General features: G+C 39.8%; 1 protein-coding gene across 2 annotated transcripts; it reads left to right on the forward strand.

The window, feature by feature from the left end:
- The first annotated feature begins 79 nt into the window (after nucleotides 1–79).
- rgs17 (regulator of G protein signaling 17) lies at nucleotides 80–20417 on the forward strand. Of its 2 annotated transcripts, XM_026309588.1 has the most exons (6): nucleotides 80–230; nucleotides 2711–3092; nucleotides 5235–5365; nucleotides 11495–11569; nucleotides 11663–11894; nucleotides 12410–20417. In XM_026309588.1, the coding sequence occupies exons 2-6, from the start codon at nucleotides 3090–3092 to the stop codon at nucleotides 12596–12598; spliced, it is 630 nt and encodes a 209-aa protein (XP_026165373.1). In that variant the 5' UTR covers nucleotides 80–230; nucleotides 2711–3089; the 3' UTR covers nucleotides 12599–20417. The 2 variants fall into 2 exon arrangements, with proteins under 2 accessions (XP_026165373.1, XP_026165372.1); XM_026309587.1 differs by lacking the exons at nucleotides 80–230; nucleotides 2711–3092 and adding an exon at nucleotides 3936–4034.
- The last annotated feature ends 943 nt before the right edge of the window (nucleotides 20418–21360 follow it).

Here is a 21360-nt window from a genome sequence, read left to right on the forward strand (position 1 = left end):
TGCATCTTACCACCGACTGCAGCCACAGAACAGCGGCGGCAGGCAGCGCGCCTGCGCAGTGCATCCAGGGGCTCGGCGGCGTTCGGTGCTGAAGTGGGGCGGATGGCAGACGCACAGCGGCGATGGACATTACAGCGCAGGATTCCCATTTACGATGTCGTTAAATAAGCATCGGAACATCGCGTTTCCACACCAGTCACCCTAGGACACTGACAGGCCAACAGAAAGTGGTAAGACGCTGATTATTCCGCGCTAATGCTCCACTCGGGCTGGCTAGCTGGCGTTAGCACGGCACTAGCTGCTGCTCGGCTGCCACCGCCTCCTCTCGCTGAGAGGGATAGCGGCTCTCGGGCTGTCGGCTAAAGCTAGCAAAAAGAAAGTGGGTGGTGTTTGGTTTCTAAAATGTTTCGGTGCGGCTGTCAGCTCCGTGCAGCCCCCTGTCTGACCGCGTTATGACTCCGTGCTGTCGGCTGGGAGGGGGTCTCCTCTCCCGGCTGCTCGGACCTGCAGCGGCTGGGCTCGGATGGTTCGGACAGCTGCAGGAGAAACCATGCAAAACACCCAGCCCAGCAGCTAGCCAGCACAGCTAGTGCACAGAGGGAGAAAGTAAGGTCCGATGAGCCTGCCTACTTCTTATCTGAAGACATGCACAGGCCTTCGGGCACATGCAACAGTGCTGCGACTCCATCCACCATAAACTATCTCGTTACCCTCCTGACTTTAGAGTTAATGTTGCACCTGCCTGGACTTATTTAAACCCGTTTCCTCTAGAAAGGAGACAGTGAAGTGTACAGCTGCGGGAGCACCCACACTGCAGTTTCCCATGGGTGTGTTGAGTCAGAGGAGCCCAGGTTATGTTGCCGCTACATCTGACTGAGAGAGAGAGAGAGAGAGACCTCCTGATGCATCTCATTCAGCTCTAGCTCTTCACTCTAACACAATAGCAGCTGTCTTATCTTCACATCTGAGGTTGATGTTATTTGATTGCAGGGTAGAGATACTTTGCTTTGAAGATGAGAAGTACTGCACAAACTAAAGTGAGGATGCCTTTAAAAATAATGCCATGAGTACTTTTTATTCATAAATGTACATTATAAGAAATGTTGATCACCCTCTGCCTTTAAGGCTTTTCCAGTTCTCAGAGTGCAGGACAGTGGATTGAGTCTGTCTCAGTGTCTGTGACTCTGTAATGTTGAGATCAGGGTCTCTGTGGGGTGTTGAGTGAATCTGGGAGATCTCAGGAGCCTCCCTGATGGTATTACTTGATGGAAAATAAATCTAAACATGGAAAGTGCCTAAAACTTTTGCACAGCACTGTGTCCTTCAAACACTGAAACTCTGATGTCTACAGAGGTAGAGTTAACCAACACAAGGACACTGAGTGATATCTTGATTTTGTTTTGTCTGACGTTTGTCTGGTATTTTTCTTTAGGGAAGATTACTTGACTATAAAAATAGTTCCTGATTGTTCCGTGTCAACTGACTGATCAATCCGTTGACTAATTATTATTATTTATACCTTTAGTTCAGTCAGAATACAAACAGGCATCATGAAGATGGTCAGCCCTGCTCTGTTTGCTCTTCTACCTTGTCAGCATTCCCAACACTTTGGTAATCCTCTTCTTTTTTAGGAAGCATGTTTCTAAGTTGCTCTCTGGCCTTCTTCCTCCTGGGAACAGGCAGTTAAACAACATAAGGGCTTTGTCTTTACACACAGCTATGGAAAATCATTCTTCATAGACTTTTAGTATACAAAAGAAACTTTTGATTTCAGACCAGTTCAAACTAGTGTGAGCAAATATTTCCGCTTCTCTCACTGAGCAATTGGTTTTACACTATAACAGCATAGTGACATATGGGAGGGATGGCAGCTGCATGTCAACTTTTTGCTTTGTGTTAGTTTCTGTCACTTGTCTTCATCAGTGGGAAATGAGAGATGTTTAGGTAAAATAATGAAATGAAAAAATGAACAAATGCCATCTGGCTCTGATTGAGGATTGGGTTGTGGCACCAAATGATGAGCTTTATCCTTTTGTTCATGACGGTTTAAACTACATGTATCATCAGTCATTTATTGCATTTGGTTCATTTCCTGATTCATTTCCTGATTTGGTTCGTTTCATCATATTTTCACCACATCCTTTAGTTTATCGCAGACATATTGGTATCAGCGTATACTCCATGATGGCCAGTAAGTAAAAAGAAATTGCAGCACGGAAATAATATAAGTTATAAGTAGTATAGGAGCAATGTAGAACCTCACCAAGTTATTTTTCTATTGATTAACCTGTCAGTTATTTTTGAGGTTAGTTAATTCTATGTTTGGCCCTTATGCACCATATTGAAACTTCACCCAAAACCCAAAGATATTCAGTTTTTAATTATATTAGAAAAACAATGTAGACATGAGATTTAATTGATGATAAACTAGTTGATTAATCTTCATTGTAGTTTGTGCCCCAGAGAGCACTGACAAGTTTATCTGAACAAACAAAGGAGTCAAAAATAACACGAGCTGATACAATATGGTTTTAAAGTGAATATGTGTTCAGCTCCTGCTGTAGCATTTGCCAGGGTGCACTTGTCATTCAGTAGCAGATATATTTCTGCGCCTTTTCACTAAAGATAAATGACTGCACCTTTTTTCAGCTTGATTCTGTCATTATTCTGACTTTAAATGCTGTTTTCCTTTCTCCTGTGTGTTTTGTAGATGCTGGACTTTCACTGCTCCCTGTACCCTCAACTCCATGAATGACCCTTTCACCAAGATCCACGCAAGCCTAGGAGGCGACGGCGAGAGAAATAAAAGGAGTTACTCACATTAGTTAGATTTTACCTTAGCTCTCTTGGCTTTCTGTGCCAGTTGGTCAGGGATGGTGAGACCAGTAACCTCTCTTTCCTTTGGTGAAAAAAACCTCCTTGCCTTGCCCCGCATCTTCAGCAAGCCAAACAGCCAGTCTTTTAGCCAAACAGACGCTCAGACAGTCCACCAGTCAGTCACACAGTCAACCAGCCTGCTATCGTCCAGCAACCTATTACCTCACATCATGACTGCTCTGTCTGACCTGTTTTTAGGAACTCATTAATTCATGGTAAGTTTGACTTTTGTGCTTTATTAAACTTAAATGTTAACAATTCATTTTACCCATCAGCCATCAGTCTGTAAAGCATAGCCTTTCATGATAAAGTGCAAGCACATGTATAAAATCTTATCTTCATAATAATTCTTACTGACGTATGTATGCAGACATTTTAAATTGAGCTTCCATCCATCCTTAAGAAGTTTTTGCATCTGCATCAAATTCGGTTCAGTGGACAGCTATCCACAGTAGCATAAAGCCTCGCGCTTGTCAAAGACATCAGGGCAAAAGCCAAGCTGTTAATCTGAAGCTTAATGTCTGTTGAAAGGTGTGCAGTGAGAAAGAAATGCTCAAGCAACACAGTGATTCCTCACCTGAATTTTATAGTAGAGCCTGGTAATAACACAAACATTTACTATGGTCAAGCAGATAAAAATATTGTAGATAAACTAAACAGCCACAGGCGTGCAGAAAACAAACTGTTAAACTTTATATCTGTCCAAATTCATATAATGTGGACAAAATAACTGATGGTCATGTAAAAACTTTGAAAGCACTGCATGCATGACTAATTTTGTGTATTTATCTCATTCTTCCTTGTCACTTCAGATTATTTGTATTTCCACTCCATTATTTGCATGTCCTGTAACCGTAGCCTTGCTCTACGGGCTTAGAACAAAGTCGTACACTAGCTGTTGTTTGCATCTTGCAACGGATACTGCCCAGTCGCTGAATAACTGATGGCCACTCTATTGGTCACATTTGCATATCAGACATCTCAGCCTTTCCTGTCATATGTCATCACTGTTGTAAATTTCATGTCTGTTTACAGAGTAGAGGGAACGAGAAAGAAGAGAAGAGAGAAGGTTCCTATGTTGGAACGGGAGTGCAGTTACTTTTATTTGGATTTTTAAGTGTTTAATGAGGAGTTTAATTTGAACCATGACTCTACAGGTAATAGTTCAGTTTAATTATTTGTACTTTTTTTATACTTTGGTGAAATTAACCTTAAAGGCCCTAAATTAGAGTCAGTGTTAATTATTATTTTGCGGGCCTCTTAACAAAATGTGTTCAGACATTGCATCTTTTAGCTGATATCCATGTTGTGATTTTTGGCTGCTAGACTCTGTGCGAGCGAGTTGTTATAGTTCGAGCGTATTGCACAGTGGGAGAATAGTTTTCTTCAGCTATTTAGGTTATAAAAAGTCCACTAAGTGTTATTATCTTCCATTTGGAGGAAGATGAAAAAGAGCTTTAATAGGCTGCACTGGATGTTATTATCTTAGGCATTAGAATGAGTTCTTAGAGAGTGGTATTTTTATTTATAATAGCCGGAGGGGTTGAAAAGTGCTATGTTTGCTTAAAAAGGCTGTTGTGTGATGTTTAAGTGGCTCCTCACATCTTTTCTACCTGCAAGGCCGCTACTGGCACACTCACCTTCAAAGTATCTGTAAAGGCCAGGGAGAACCCCGGGTGATGACTGGCACAAATTTGTCTACACAGACTTTAAGGCAGAACAGAGCTTGATGTTAGGTGCACACATGGTCTAAGTCAAACTGTGTTTTAGAACCATTACATTTATTAAGCATTGTAGGACTGATAGAGACTCACTAAATGCATTACATGCAGCGTTTAACACTGCATAGTCCATACCCGTGTTTGTTAGCTGAGAGTGACCTTCCTGAATTTTTTTGATTGCTGTTTTAAATTCTCCTGCATGGGATTTTGCATGTTCTGATGCAACAACAGGCTGGACATGAGATGAATGCAGAAAGTGTGTTTATCTGTCTGTATGATTTATGTATTTATTGTGCACGTCTCTCTGTGCGTGTGGTATGTTGACCCCGTTTCTCTGCCCATTGGACTGTATGTGTTGCGTCTGTGAAAGCCATATGAAAGACTTGGCTTAGTTACAGATACCCTCATGCCATACAAGGAAGGGAATCCTCTCTGTCCTGTTTGAGTGCTTTCTGCCTCTCTCTTCATCTCCCTTTCTCACTCAGTCTCTCTCATTTCCCTCCTCTAATAAGACATGTCCTATTGTTGATGAGCCAAAAGCAGAACATGGGGACTAAATTTGCACTTCCTGTTATGTTGTTATTCATTTGAAAAATATTCAACTTTGTTTATTTTCTGCATCTCTCCACTGTGAAGCCCCGGAGTGTGAGTGGAGTGGAGATGAGAAAAAGGCAGGCGGCACACATCGAGGCCCCACCCCAGGCCCTTGGACAGCCCCGACCCAACACCTGCTGTCTCTGCTGGTGTGGCTGCTGCAAGTGTCTCTGGTAAGAAAACACAGTACTATCCACTCCATTTCTATGCTGTCAAATACCACCCAGTTATTGTAGATTTAAAGTTATGTGTTGTAGCATGGCGAAAATAGCCACATCCTGTATAGAGGGTCACAATTTGCTCCTGCAGTCTTTTGATTAGACATGTTGTTTTGCAATAAGAAAGGTTCCCCCTGTTAAAGATTAAAAAGTAAGAAATCGATATTTCTCTCATTTAAGTTTAAAGATGAACTCATATGAGCCACTGTTTTATCCAAATTTATGCCAATATTGTTGCCAGGTGATGACCACGGCATAGACACTTCAGGAAAAGCTTAATGATTGTAGCAGATATGTGGCCTGACATTATCTAGTGATTTTTATCATCCAGTCAACTTTATTTCATTGGTTGTGATGTGGTGGCTGGAACTGGTCTGAAGCTGCCTTTTAAAAAGAGTGTAAAGCTGTACAAATTTAGCCATCGAGCCTGAATTAACCATATTTGATCAAAAAATGATGTAAATAGTAATTCCCAGTATACTCTCAGACAGCTAGTTGACAGATCACATTTATGGGTATAATTCATTCTTTTTTATGCTAAAAAGGGAAAGACTCTGGAACGTATTATTAATTTTTCAACGATGTTTTCTGAACTGTGTTAGTTTTATTACTAAACAAAATGATCCCCTCAATGCCTGCAACAACAAAGCGTTGATCCTGCCCCTAATCCTGTTCGCTAATCTGTTATGTTACACTGATGCTGAGTTCTCAAGAAATTCAGCTCTGGCTTTATACTGACAGGCTGCTTGTGCCTGATCCAGCATGGGACTCACTAAACTATAGTAAAACCAACAGATACCAGAGTGGAACAATTAGGAATCCAGATCGGTTTGCTTTACACAGACCAATGTTACAGTTTTATCTCAGAGGATAAGAGTAAACTCCAACTCCTTGAACGCAACCTAAGCTGTGATGAATCATGTAATTTATAAGTTATATTATATATTGTATATCACCTGAATCCCACCATGATATTTAGCTGTATGTTTTGTATTACACTGTTCAGTATGAATCTTTCATTGCCGTTTTTGTATTTGCATTAGTATGTATGTTTTTGCCGCACCTTGGTTATGGACAGTGTTGCTATTAACGTATATCTTGTTGGTTTAGGCTGTGAAGAGAAAATCAAAAAAAGTTTGGATTTTACAAGGAAGCAGCGACGGTTCTGTCTCCATGTAATACAACAATTTTGACGATCGAGATGAATGTGTTAGTGAGCTTTAGTGATGCTGTATGTGGATTTCTTAAACCTCAGACAAAACCTGGCTAGTTGTTTCCCTTTTCTTCCAGTCTTTTGCAGCTAAGCTGTCTACAGTCAGAAGTTTAGGCAGCTTTCCCATTCAGTTCAATGGGAAGGTTGTCTGAACTTTTGACACACGAGTGGTTTGAGTCCTATTGTCTCTCTTTCTGCAAGAAAGCAACTAAGTTATTTCCCAAAATGTCAAAGTGCTCCTTTAAGTCCCTGTTTGTACAGTCTCCAGATAATTAAACAGTCATCCTCAACACACAGTCAAAGAAACCATGGGGTTTTCAGGAGCTTTAACATCTGGCAAAGGCAGTCAGGTGACTTTAAATCAGTTCATTATGTTTCAGTTGGTTTCACAGGTCAGGTGTCTGGTGGTGTTTATGGGTGGTGCATTTCAGGCAGTCACTGACTGCAGAGCATTTACAACCAAATAAGAAACACAAGGACTTTCTTTAACTACATATTGGTCCCCTAAAATTGGAAAAGGTTTGAGAAATTGTGATGGACATTTTGGGTAACATTTAAAAAAAACAAAACAAAAGATTTGTTAATTATTTGAGAAAGTAAAGTGCAGATTAAGTAACAAAGAAAATAATTATTAGTTTGGTTTTAATTCCTACCTTATTTATGTGGTGCATGTAAACATTCTCAAACTACACACAGTCAAAAAACAGCAACATGTCAGTGTCCTAAATTGTAGAGACTGCACTTTAGGTGAGACACTTGTAAAAAGACTTCCTGCTCCTCGTTGCTCCTGAGCAAGGCACCAGATTCAGTAATTGCTGTGTGTCTCATGCAGCTGCCTCACTGTGGCTGCACTCTTGCCCAGAGAGAGGAGTGAATGAAACATTGTTTTCAGGCAGTGAATGGTGAATGTGCTGCTTCTTTCACACCACTTCATCTGAAGTGGTGGCAGCTTGTGGACTGGGCCTGTAGTGAGAGCTCTGTGACTCCACTATGTGTTTTTCAACCCAGTGCTGGTGTCAGAGCTCCAGAATGAGTCTGGAAATTTGTCTTCAGTGGTCTGTAAGTTTATTTATGTTAGTGTGAAGGCTGGGATGGATAATGTGCCTTTTCAGTGCAGGTTTGCTGTCACACAGCCCAGATCTTTGTGAGTTTCAAATCACTGCACTCTGTGTCGCGTTTCTTTTCACTATCATGCTGACTCAACTGGTAGTGATCTGTGGGTGTGTGTGTGGGTGTGCGTGCGTGCGTACGTGTGTGTGTGTGTGTGTGTGTCTGTGTCTGTATGTGTTTGTGTGTGTGTGCACGATCACAGGAGACCTCGTCTGCTGCTACGGTGAATATTTAGAGCCTGAGGGTGTGTACTGTTGTTAATGGGTCAAGACATACTGTTAATTTTGTTTTTATCCATCCTTGCCTTTTCTCTTCTGTTTTTTTTTTTTTTTTTTTTTTTTTTCTCCACTTACTAACACCCCCCTCCAACCATACCCTCTAGCTCCTCCTCATCCGCCCTCACACAAGCCCTTATCTGGTTGGGGTGTCTTCTATTTCCATCCACATATCACATGCAAAACAGCTGTGAAGAACAGCCTGTATATTCAGCTGTATTGTGAGGTTGCCCAGGGGCTGTGGTAAGTTTAGTTGCACAATGGGGACTTTGACAAGATACAGCAAGGGGAAATAAAGATCTACCATGATCAGACGAAAATAGACAACTCAGTGTGTGTTGCATTGTGGACACAGCAAGTGTGACTGAGCTACAATTGACAGAGAGGCTACCATGTGTGTTTTAAGTGTTTATATAAACGCTTTCATTTGTAGTGTGGAATCACTGTGGAAGTGAAGAGACGTGTGCAAGCAGGTTGGAACGGGTGGAGGAAAGTGTGTGATGTGTGACAAAAGAGTGTCAGCAAGAATGAAAGGAAAGGTGGACAAGACAGTGGTGAGAGCACCAATGTTGTCTGGTTTAGAGACAGTGGCACTGAGACAAAGACAGGAGGCAGAGCTGGAGGTAGCAGAGCTGAAGATGTTGAGGTTCTCTCTGGGAGTGACCAGGATGGATAGGATCAGGAATGAGGACATCAGAGGGACAGCTCATGTTAGATGGTTTGGAGAAAAAGCCAGGGAAGCCAGATTGAGATGGTTTGGACATGTTCAGAGGAGGGACAGTGAATACATTGGTAAAAGGATGCTGAGGTTAGAGCTGCCAGGAAGGAGGCCTAGAGGAAGACCAAAGAGGAGGTTCTTGGATGTAGTGAAGGAGGACATGAGGATAGTTGGTGTGGGTGAGGAGGATACAGATGATAGGGTTAAATGGAGGCAGATGATTCACTGTGGCGACCCCTGAAGGGAGCAGCCCAAAGGAAAAGAAGATATAAAGGCTTTCATTTAAGCCTCGTTGTCTTAACATAACTTTAATTTTAAATATGTGGGAAAATTTACTGGAAATGATTTTTGTCACCCGAAGGTCAAACTGATTCACAGACATTCAAATTGTGGATACAGGTTAAAACATATTTGAGTTGTGACATTGTTAACGTGGGCAGCTCATGGTGCTGTATATGGTGAACGCTTTCAAGGGGTACTCCCAAATATTTAATATTTAACTTGTCCTTTTGTGGACCTTTTGATACAGCAGTACTTTTTCTTTATTGTGCAAAATTCATGCAACAGAATCATTTCATAGGCAAAATGCTGGAACATTGTAATCTATAGGGTGTTTATTAACCTAAATTGGCTCTGCTTCCTGATGGGCACTGGTGCATGCAATCATCATAGATACAATTAATTGAAACTCCAGGCTGCCACTGTTTCAGCATTCAGCTCTGCACTTCACCTGGTCAAGTTCTGCTGTATTATGAAATGAATCCAGAGCTCTAACAGAGGGCACTGGGGTGTTTTGACTGCTTGTGTACTCACTGAATAATAGACAAAGCAGTGGAAATGAATCTGGTTTTATAGAGTTGATCAGTCTTATTGATTAGACCTGGACATCCCTAGTGAAAGGGGAAATTATGTTAAAAGATATAGTCTATTTTTTTTCTTGGATGGTAAAAAAGGTTGCCAAGTGCAGATTTGCCTGTGCCCTTTAAAAATGATGCATTAATCACAAGCCATATATTGTAGCAGTCTTTAGATTTTGCAAATGCAAATGCATAGAACACCCTTTAATGTCAGATAGGTAAATAAAAGTGCATGATTATTTATGTAGAGTGGTGTGAAAAAGTGTTGGCCCCCTTCCGTATTTCTTATTTTTTTGCATGTTTGTCACACTTTAATGTTTCAGATCATCAAACAAATTTAAATATTAGTCAAAGATAACACAAGTAAACACATCATGCAGTTTTTAAATGAATGTTTTTATTAGTCACGGAAAACTAAATCCAAAACTACATGGTCCTGTGTGAAAAAGTGTCCCCCCCCCCTGTTAAAACATAAGAAAGAAATCATTTAAATAGGACCTACCTGACAAAGTGAAGTTGACCAAAAGATCCTCAAAAGCTAGACATCATGCTGAGATCCAAAGAAATTCAAAAACAAATGAGAAAGAAAGTAATTGAGATCTATCAGTCTGGAAAAGGTTATAAAGACATTTCTAAAGCTTTGGGACTGTAGAGAACCACAGTGAGAGCCATTATCCACAAATAGCGAAAACATGTAACAGTGGAGAACCTTCCCAAGAGTGGCCGGGCGACCGAAATTACCCCAAGAGCACAGCGACGACTCATCCGAATAGGCCACAAAAAACCCCACAACAACATCCAAAGAACTGCAGGCCTCACTCGCCTTAGTTAAGGTCACTGTTCATGACTCCACCATAAGAAAGAGACTGGGCGAAAATGGTCTGCATGGAAGAGTTCCAAGACGAAAACAGCTGCTGAGCAAAAAGAACATAAAGGCTCATCTCAGTTTTGCCATAAAACATCTTGATGATCCCCAAGACTTTTGGAAAAGTCCTGAGACAAAGTTGACAAAAAGTGAGACAAAAGTTAAACTTTTTCGAAGGTGTGTGTCCCATTACGTCTGGCGTAAAAGTAACACCGCATTTCAGAAAAAGAACATCATACCAACAGTAAAATATGGTGGTGGTAGTGTGATGGTCTGGGGCTGTTTTGCTGTTTCAGGACCTGGAAGACTTGCTGCGATAGATGGAACCATAAATTCTGCTGTCTACCAAAAAAATGTTGAAGGAGAATGTCCAGCCATCTGTTCGTGTCCTCAAGCTGAAGCGAACTTGGGTTCTGCAGCAGGACAATCATCCACCAGCACACACCAGCAAGTCCACCTCTGAATCGCTGAAGAAAAACAAAATGAAGACTTCGGAGTGGCCTAGTCAAAGTCCTGGCTTGAATCCAATTGAGATGCTGTGGCATGACCTTAAAAAGGCAGTTCATGCTCGAAAACTCTCCAATGTGCCTGAATTACAACAATTCTGCAAAGACGAGGGGGCCAAAATTCCTCCACAGTGCCGTAACAGACTCATTGCAAGTTATCGCAAACGCTTGATTGCAGTTGTTGCTGCTAAGGGTGGCCCAACCAGTTATTAGGTTTAGGGGGCAAACACTTTTTCACACAGGACCATGTAGTTTTGGATTTTGTTTTCCCTTAATAATAAAAACCTCCATTTAAAAACTGCATGATGTGTTTACTTGTTATCTTTGACTAATGTTAAAATTTGTTTGATGATCTGAAACAAGTGTGACAAACATGCAAAAAAATAAAAAATCAGGAAGGGGGCCCACACTTTTTCACTCCACTGTAGACATACCTGGAAGTCTTCATCTACAGAGTCATCTAATAATATCTTAAATGTATCTGTTTTAGCTGCCAAAAATGTGTACGGCAAGCAAAATTAATTCTTATCTCCAATCCAGGAATGAAGACAGGATTGAGAGAAGTGAACGACAGACGTGCACCAAGATGGACAGTATTGAAACTGCAGAAGAACAGTAAGTCCAGCCATCCTCCCTCCAGGCTTGCATGTTTGTGTCATTATGATTGTGTGTTTATGTACATCTCATTTTTTTAATCTGTGTGTGTAGACACCCAAGTCTCGAGGAGGTTCTGTCGTGGTCACGGAGCTTTGAGATGATGCTGCGCTCTTTGGAGGGACGGGAAATCTTCCGGGAGTTCCTGCGCTCAGAGTACAGTGAGGACAACCTGCTTTTCTGGTTGGCCTGTGAAGAGCTGAAAAAGGAGACTAATCCATCAGTGGTGGATGAGAAGGCCAGGATCATATATGAAGATTATGTGTCCATATTGTCACCCAAAGAGGTACCAGCCATATTTGTGTTAATTCAGTGGGAAGTGTGCCACCAGAAAGATAGAGCTTGAAAATAAATGAAGACACTTTCTGAAAGAAAGAAATAAGAAGTGACAGCAGTCCGTTTTTAGCCATGCTAAAAGAGTGGCTCTAGGAAAGATAATGTTGGTCTGTCATTCGGCCAGTTCACCACTTTGGTCTAGACTGAAATCTCTCTGCAACTATCGGATGGATTGCAATAAAATATTGATATGAAGTTATATTCTGGGTTCCCAGAGGATGCATCCTAATTATTCTGCAGATCCCCAAACTTTCCATGTCGCATCATCATCAGGTCAGATTTTTAAAAATTTTCTTTGGTTTGTATCCAGCTACCTGCAAATGATCGACATCAGTGTCTTTAAAAATGGTAGTATGCTAAGACCTAAATTAAGGTGGTGAACATGGTCTCAATAAAGCCACTTGTACAATCAAACTGCAAAAAACCACCATAGTTTAAGAATTGAATCTGTTTTCTTTACCCCAGGTGAGTCTGGACTCACGGGTCAGAGAAGGAATAAACCAGAGCCTGGCAGAGCCAAGCAACCTGATGTACGAGGAGGCCCAGCTCCAGATCTACACCCTGATGCACCGTGACTCCTTCCCCCGTTTCCTCAACTCCTCTGTTTACAGAGACCTCCTGGCCAGCAGGAGGCACACCTGCCTCGACACCTAGACTCCTCCACTCTCCCTCATTACCATCATACGCCAACAAGACTACTACTCAAACTTCAAATACTACTATGGTGCCAGAAGTCGGGTTTGGAAATTTTCTCCCTCATTTTTGATTGAAAAGACTGAATGACATCCAAGATAGCTGGTAGTTTTTTATTTATATTTTTAAGCAATTTATATCCAGTTCTCTACTGGAGTGAGGTCGGCCTTTGCTGGTTGGTTATTGGTCAATTTAAGACCATTGATACTGGCCAGTTATAGTTTTGCTAGCGATTTGTGCTGTTTGTTTCATTTGACTGACCAACCCACATGTCTGCTCTCAGTTGAAATGGCCAGCTGTTGGTAACCTGTGGACAAGGACTCCTCAGGTGGTGGGGACACAAAGAGAGAGAGGCAAAAAAGGACAAGCAAGCTGTTCCTGTACTGTAATTTTTAGACCTCATGTCGTCACTTTAACATTCTGTCTTTACTCATTCTCTTTCCATACTTTTAAGTTTTTCTAATTCTGTCCCATTGCTCTGGCTTGTTTTGTTTTTAATTTCTTGACATCTAGTTGTTGTTGGACGTTGGGGGCCTCTTTGCCCATTTACCCAGTAGAAGCACTGGCTCTACATATAACTCTCTCTCTCTCTCTACAGTAGCTTGACAATGTAAGCCGTGGACTGCAAACGTTTTTGAATATTCAGATGTATTAAGATTGAGGACCTGTCTCTCTTTCTGCCTGTCTGTGTTGTGAAGGGAAAAAGTACACTTTTGCCTAGTTTTTTGTTTTTTTTTTTTAAAGGAGATTTGATGGCTTCTGCAGCAAAGGCTGCAGCACCTACCCGTCTATCCATCCACCTGTCCATCTCCATCTGTCCATTCAAGCATTTTCCTTCTTTAGGGTTCTTTAACTGGGAGAAGTAAGGGCTAGAATTGTGGTTGGGCAGCTGCATGTATTATTATGACACATGAACTTTAAACAAAAAATATCTCTCCAGTGAGAAAATCACAATGCCTTTACATGTAAGACAAGGCAGTACAAGCGCTGCTGGAGTTTTTCTGGAAAGCAACCACAGTTTGTCCAGTGATCCCTACCTCCCATGTTTTTCCCTCCTCCTCCCTCCAACTCAGACCATCACAGCTTGTCAAGTGCAGGTGCCCAATATAGGGGCAAAAACACCACTGCATTAAATAACCTTGAATTCAAATCATCATATACCTTTTGAAATTCTTGAGCAAAAAAGAGGGTTTACCTTTTAGTGTTTTTTTTTTTTTTTTTTTTTTAAATGAACTGAGCATTATGGAGTGCTGGTTCTGATCGGAGAACATAAGCAGATGCAGCAGGCGCTGATGTAATTGAAAGGGTTATTTAGCTCTGGTCTTTATCTGTAAGGCTTTAGATGCTGTAGGCATTGTGACAGCTGCTTAAGCTGGATGTTCAATATCACATTGCAGACGCATGAACTGGGTGCCAAACCTGATATCAGAGATGCTGTGAAGAGGTATTAGATGTGACCTGGCACCAGGCTGCAGAGTCTTGTCGTTCAGTTGCATGTCTGTTTCTCCAGCAGCTAAAGTTGGGAGAGTGTATGGTAGACCTTAGGTTAGGTTAGCTACTGCCCACTCCACACACCGATTTATTTTTTTATTAACCAGAGCTAGTGAAGAGGGTTGGTATAATAATGCTGACACAGCCGAACAGAGCTAGCAAAGAATTGCATAGTCATGCCACATGCTAGCCTTTTCACAGAGGCTGACTAGTTTTCAGCATGTTGTAGGCAAGCACTTAGCATGTTCGTGCTCGCCGTGCTAATTTTCAATCCCGCTGCCAGCCCTCACACACATCTGTGTGTTTTTCTAATCTGACAGCATGCAGTGCTAATGGTTGTGTGTGTGTTTGGTACAGTTACACACGTAACAGAAAAAAAAAATAGAAAAAACGTTGAAGGGATCTTGCCAAATATCCCGTTCAGATTTTTTAGTATATAAAAGGACATTTTATTTCACAGTGATGTGAACTTTTGAACATGAACTTTGTTCATGACCTGTGGATGTGCAGTAGAAAGTGCATGAGTGCAGTATATGCTTTTCTATTCATTACCTGGGCCTCAAAGTGTATTCGTCATGTCAGATGATGAATAGCTGGTGTCCTGGTTTGGTTCTTAGTGCAGTCTTAAATGAAACCGTGCCACTCCTCAGTGATAAATGTAGGCATTCATGTTGCCAACTCCTTTTAACTACCTGAAGTTCACGTGCCAAGTTAGGTCTGCAGTAAATTTAAGAGTAGATGATGACTACTGAAGTGCAGCTGGATGTAGTCAGTGGTAGAGTCTCACTAAGGTAGATAGTTTTTTGAATTGCAGAAGCTTATCTTATAAATTCCTAATCACAACACCTTTCAGAGTTTTCAACTCTGATCGATTTAACGTCACTTTTAAACCGTTCAAGAAACTGACTGCCTCTAGTTAGCATGTGCAAGTTTTACTCCAGGAACTAACTAAGAAAACAGTCAATTTGTCCTTCAGAAGAAGAAATGCAGGTTGTTTTCTAGAGCCTGGAGGAAATGGAGCTGTGCGACCAACTTGCAGTAACTGGACGAAGCTGCCAGTTTAAAATCATATTTCGACAAAAGCTTTCTGTTCTGAAATATTGTTATAAATGAGTGAGATTGAGACAGTAAAGTTAAGGCAGTCTAAACAGTGCAGTGTTCCTTATATATTTAACCTTAGGCAATATACTACTCCCGTGCAGACTACATTAATATCCATGAGGGTTTGCTTGATAATGCTTAGCCGCTTTAATGAAGAGCTGTGCATGCATGCGTCCAGTTGATCAGAAGTACAGGAATACAGAGAAATTGATTTCAGAACCAATTTTGATTTTTTTTTTTCCACATTTGTATTTGGACAACTCTGTAACTTTTTTGACTCAATAGAAGAATGCCTGTCACTCTCTTTCAGATAGATTTCTCTTCTGGACAGTACGGCTATGTTTCCTTGTTGAGTCTATACAGTAATTAATACAAGAATGTTTCACCAAGAACCAGATAATGAAATCATGGTGCAATTAAACCAAGTTTACATTTATAAATTGTGTGTGTACCTTATTAAATACTTATAACATTGGGGAGCTAATTGTCCCCAGTGAGAGCCGAGAAGCTAACAGGTTTAAGGCTGGCATGAGTCTCTGTCCAGTGCTAAAGGACAGTCATGAGTTAAAAACTGGGAGTGTTTTACAGGAAGGACAGATACAGCAGAACCCCGGGTTTTCTGCTCATGTCCTTTCCTCTTAATTTATTGTGACATTTACACAGTGGGGAAGTACACAGTTTATTTATAATAAATGCATTTCAAATGTGGATTTTACAAGCAATGATGATGTGAAGTGATGTAGTGTCATCGCTGACTTTAGTTTTTTGTTATTAAATTTCCATGGGGTCCAAGTGAGTGGGATTTTAAAATGCGTTTAAAATGGTTTTCTTGACTGAAAAAAGGTTGAGAGCTAAAGTGTCCTGATGGGACGGAGGAGGTTTGCGAAGATTTGGCCTTATTGACACGTTTTTTTTTTTTTTTTCTTTCCTTGTATAATAAAAAACAAACGTCTCTGTAGGCTTTTCACTACCTCTCATGTTGGTTAATTTATTTCACATCTAGTTGTCGTCGATAGACACGTTGTTTTTAGATCTACTTGAAGCCTAACACTGTAAACAAAAATGTGCACAGAAAAATGACTGTATATAACCAGAAGGGTTGAAGAGAGCTTGGCCTAGTCAACATTCTTTTTGTTTGTATGTATGTTTGTTTTTAATTATGTTGAGCTGAAATGGATTTTGCATCTCTTTAAAGAATTCAGGAATCCACTGTCTAAGGGCTAATCCCATTTTTGCCTATGCAAATCTGTTACTGTGGGTGAGTTGGGAAAAGTCTAGCTACTGTACCTTTTACCTGTTTTAGATGGACCATGGTTTACATTGCCCTTTGAGAAAATAGTTTATGCCTTTGTGATGATAAAAAAGAAAAAAAAGAAACCTTGCAGAAAACAAATAAATGTGTTGTCTGACATTATGTGGCAGTGTGCTGGAGTCTTGGTAAGATTATAAAGATGACTGGAATCCAACTGATAGTTGATTGGCTGAAAAACTCTCATTACTTGAGCTACAACACTTGTAGCTGTCCCTGTGCAGTATTTCCTAACTAAGGGGAAAATATATATTTATTGAAGCAGCAACCACATTATGACTAAATGTTGTTATCCAGGCCTAGTCTGGGAGGTGAATAAGGTATTTGGAACACCCAGAACTTCTTGCTGATATTTTTCACTGTAACGTTTGGTCACTTTTAAAGCAAGACTATGTAACCTTTTCTAAACAAAGCCCATTGTTGCCACAAGCCACATTTAAAGGATAAGGTCAAATGATAAAACATTGTGTTAAACAGCACAAACAGTGAAGTGTCAAGTCAGAAAGTGGAGAAGTTAATGGTCACATCAGATCCAAGTAAAGCTGTCATTCCAAAACATTTGAACTGATGAGAGATGTTTTACTGCTGATAACTGCAGCTTTTGATTTTTAATAGTAGGACTGTGTTGTCTTCATTTAAAAGTTACATAGTCTCACTTTGAAGGGCTAAGTTGCAACACACCTGGAAACAACAGTTTTATAAAAAAAACTGAAACGTGCACTCTGGATACATAATTTACATTTTAAAACCATTAATAAAATGAAAAAAGACTTGCCATGAGACAGTTAACATTTGACCATGATTATCATTCTGCTGTTTGTCAGTGGACACTGCACAACAGTTGTGGATTTAGCAACTTATTTTTCTACTTTTCAATTCCTTTTCTTTTTGTAGCCACACTGAGTCAGACTATCACTGTGTTAATACTGTAGCGTTGTTGTGGAAGACATCTGAAGTGGGTTTTCTGTTTTTTGTTGTTGCAAGATGTTACGTTACTTGCAAGACCATTTACTCAGCTCTTATGAGACTCTTTCACCTTCAGGTTGAGGTGGGATTAAGTCCTTATACTTTTTTTTTTTTTCTTTTTTTTTATAAATTCTTGGCTCCTGAATGAAATTGATATGAGAATAGGAGGGTTGATGATGTATAGATTTTTCCCACAATTCCTCAGTACATCATGGCTAAACACAGATTTATTGACTTGATGCTGTTGTGAAACTTAACCTGCTTTGTGTGTTTCCTTAGTTGGATTTGGTGCTTTTTTTTATGCTTCACAACAGACCTCAAGATCTCTTTTGGTTTTCTCTCTCTCGGGCTCTCACTTCCTCTCTCTGTAACATCGCACATACAACACTGTAACAGCAGTTGGAGCATAAACGGCCCCGTTTTAGAGCAAAAATCACACTGATGCTTGTTCTTCCTATGTGAATATCAACACCCTCATATCATCTCTTTCATGCCTCTTCTAGAGGTGTTTGTGCTACTTTAGGAAAGAGATTATGTTTGTTCAGGTACTGGTGGAAGTTGGTTTTCAACAGTTTTAGGCAATCACTTTTCTCTTTATTGATTTAGATGCCTAAGCCTCTTGGTTTTTGCCATGCCTTTGTAGATAGATCACAGTCATCAAGAGATGATCCACAGGTGAATATAAAAAAAAAAAAAAATTTTACTGTCACTTTAGGCGAGTAAACAAGTGACATTTTTGTATTCAGCATGCCTTTTGCTAAATAAATGAAATAATTCAGTTATTTGCTATAAACGATACTGTATGAGTATGTACTCAAGTACTGCAGTATGCAGACACTTAAAAATATCAGAAACTCTTTTCAGAGGTTCATATTTTTTTCTAGTATGTTTCACTAAATATCGACAGTTATGGGTATTTAATTGTTTTGAGTGTCTCATGAATTGCCAGAATGACAAAAATGACCCTCTTTGTATTAAAAAATATAGACTCTGGTCGGTTTTTTCCACTTGCATGACTTGCAGAGCAATTGTACCAGGACAGTGATAGTAAGGCAGGCTTTTAATCAAAAGTTTGGTCTGTCAAGATCACCTTTTCAGTACTTTACACTGGTTGCTCGACAACATTTGGTGATGAGTGAGATTCTGTCTGTTTTACTTACATCAAGGCTGTTGAATTTTATGGCAGTTTAGGATGAAATGTATTTCTTTTAGAGCTTAATCTTGAAATACAATGCAGATGTGACCTGTGTAGTTTTCAGATGTGAAATGCTGAAATGCTAAAACGACAGCTGGTCTTCACACAGCAGCCAGTAAGAATGAGCTGACCAGTTCAATAGATTGTGAGACTTCTTCAAACATCTCATTGTGTCCCTAACCTTCAGGGTCGTGATGCTTAAGGGTCTGATTGCTTTTCACCACGACTTTGAATTTTATCAAAGGAAACTGATCAACAATCCTTGATCCGCATCACTAAAGCACCCTGAGATACAGGACTCCCTTAACTGTAGCAGTGAAATGACTCTTGATGAAACACCATCCTGTGTTGTAGAATATCACAGGAGGAACTTGTCTCATCTTGGCATCTTTAGGCTCCTTCAAGACGGAGCTGGTACAAAATTGCACTGAGCATTAGGGAACGTGTACATTGTGAGAAACATTTAATTATGTTGATATTGGAGATTCTCTGCATGATCAGTTGTGACTGTAATTTGCACCAAGGACAGTAGAATCAAGATTGAAGTAAATGTTTACACCCAAGTGTTGAGAAAATGAAAACCTTTTTTCCTAAAGTCTTAACTTGGTTAATAAATTTACAAGAGCAGCGTGAAACTCACTAAAACACAATGGGAAAAACAAAAATCGACATTTTGCCAATTTCTTGCTGATATTTAGATGAGAAGTTCTGTACTAACATTGCTCTTTTACCTGTGTGCTAACTATGAAGATGGAGCCAACAGCCAGTTAGACTAACTTAGGACTAGCCAGCTCAAACTACATGGCAGCCTGGTGTGGTCACCTGTGAAGTGCATTTATTTCATGTGTACAAAAAAACATGTTTGAAGACAACAGTTCATGACTTTGGAGATAATGTGTCAGACTATTTAGTGATGGCTTGAGAAAGTAAACCTAAGCCTACCTAACAGGCTGCAGGCTACTGCTTCATATTTGATATGGATCTTCTCATCTAATTCTCAGCGAAGAGAACATGAGTACTTTCCAAATGTCTGTTTTCTTCTTAAAAAAAAAAAAAAAGATAGTTTAGCCTGACACCGTGGACAACACAAGTGTTTCAGTAAATACAACAATTCTTCTTTGGTGGATAGAATGTGCCAAAATTAAATCCTGTTTTTGGTTCAAATGTAAAGGGGTCAAATGAATTGCTGGAATGTATAATCACATATTCTGTTGGACTTGATATGTTCCTTACAGAGCACATTTTATCTGTGTTTTCACGTTGCTGTCATGATTTTGTCATCTCTGAATCATCCACATCTACTTCACCAACAGAACATTTTGAAGAGTGACTGATGTGGATTACGAACACCCATATCAGATCCAACAGAAATTGTAAATGTGTAAAAGAAACTTTTGCTTTGTTTTTTTTTCTTTTTTTAATTGATTTTGTACTGTTTTAATTTAACTGGTTTATTTCTGTCTTTTTTTCCTTTATCTCAAACGACACAAAAGTTGTTCATTAGCCTTTAACTTCATGAGTCACATGAGTGTGTTCAGTTGTGGTACGTTTTGATCTACAGTTCAGTCTGTCTTTGTTTACACAATGACATCTTGCATTAAGAAAAAACTCCAATCTATGGTAACTGCCCTTGGATATCTGTAATTTAAATAGTGCTGCTAGACAAAGAAATGTAAATGTAACAACTTACAATAAATACTTAATAGATTTTTGCCAAATGAGACTGTCTTTATTTAACTGGAGGTGAGAAAACCACCATATAGAGCATGTACAGTCTTTATGCAGTTTTATTCAATATTGTTCCATCAGGGTGGTTATTTATTTTCTTTTTGTTTCTTATAACTCAGAATAAAACGGTTTCCATATTTCCACAGCAAAATATATTAGTCAAAAATACTTTTATGCTATGAAAAGCTCCTGTTGTGTTTGTCTGATATTCCCTTAGTCCATCGCTCTGGTCCAGACTGAAAAACTACAATTAGTAGATTGATTGCAAAGTAATTTTGTATAGACATTCATGGTTCCCAGTGAATGAATCCTTGTTACTCTGGTGATCCCATTTTTTCCTCCAAGGGGCACAGCAGGTCAAATATTTAACAAGTTAAACATGTTAAAGTGACAACATGTTAAAGTACAAGGACAAACATGGTAAATCTCACACCTGCACTAAAAATAAGGATTAGAACTGTCATGAGCATTTAGCTCATAATACATCTGTGCCTAGGCTGAAACATTAGTTATGTTTAGTTGTTGGCCTAAATGTAGTCAAATAAAAAAGTAGTCCAAAAATACTGGAAGCTTATAAAATATTGACTGCAATGATTTTAATGATTCCACAGGCATCCCACAGGCACATAGGGGTTGGTTTAGGTATCAAATTCCTCTACAATGTGATTTATTTCTTTATTTATTTTGAGTTTCACTTAGCCATGTAAAACTATTCATCACAAGTGTGTTGAGCCAATCCAAGTAGTCTTCAATAGTATTTCCTTTGCCTTGGAGAGAGGCTGAGAGCAGGTGAAGAGCTCAGAGCAGTGACTGGGGGCCAAAAGCTCTCAGGGATCACATGCTGGTCTCAAACAATATGTGGCTCATCCTGGAAAGTTCCTGGAAAGCAGAAACATACTGTATACAACATTGTTTGTTAGACAATGTCAGAAA

Source organism: Mastacembelus armatus, chromosome 15 (genome assembly GCF_900324485.2).
Source record: "Mastacembelus armatus chromosome 15, fMasArm1.2, whole genome shotgun sequence".
NCBI classification, from domain to species: domain Eukaryota; kingdom Metazoa; phylum Chordata; class Actinopteri; order Synbranchiformes; family Mastacembelidae; genus Mastacembelus; species Mastacembelus armatus.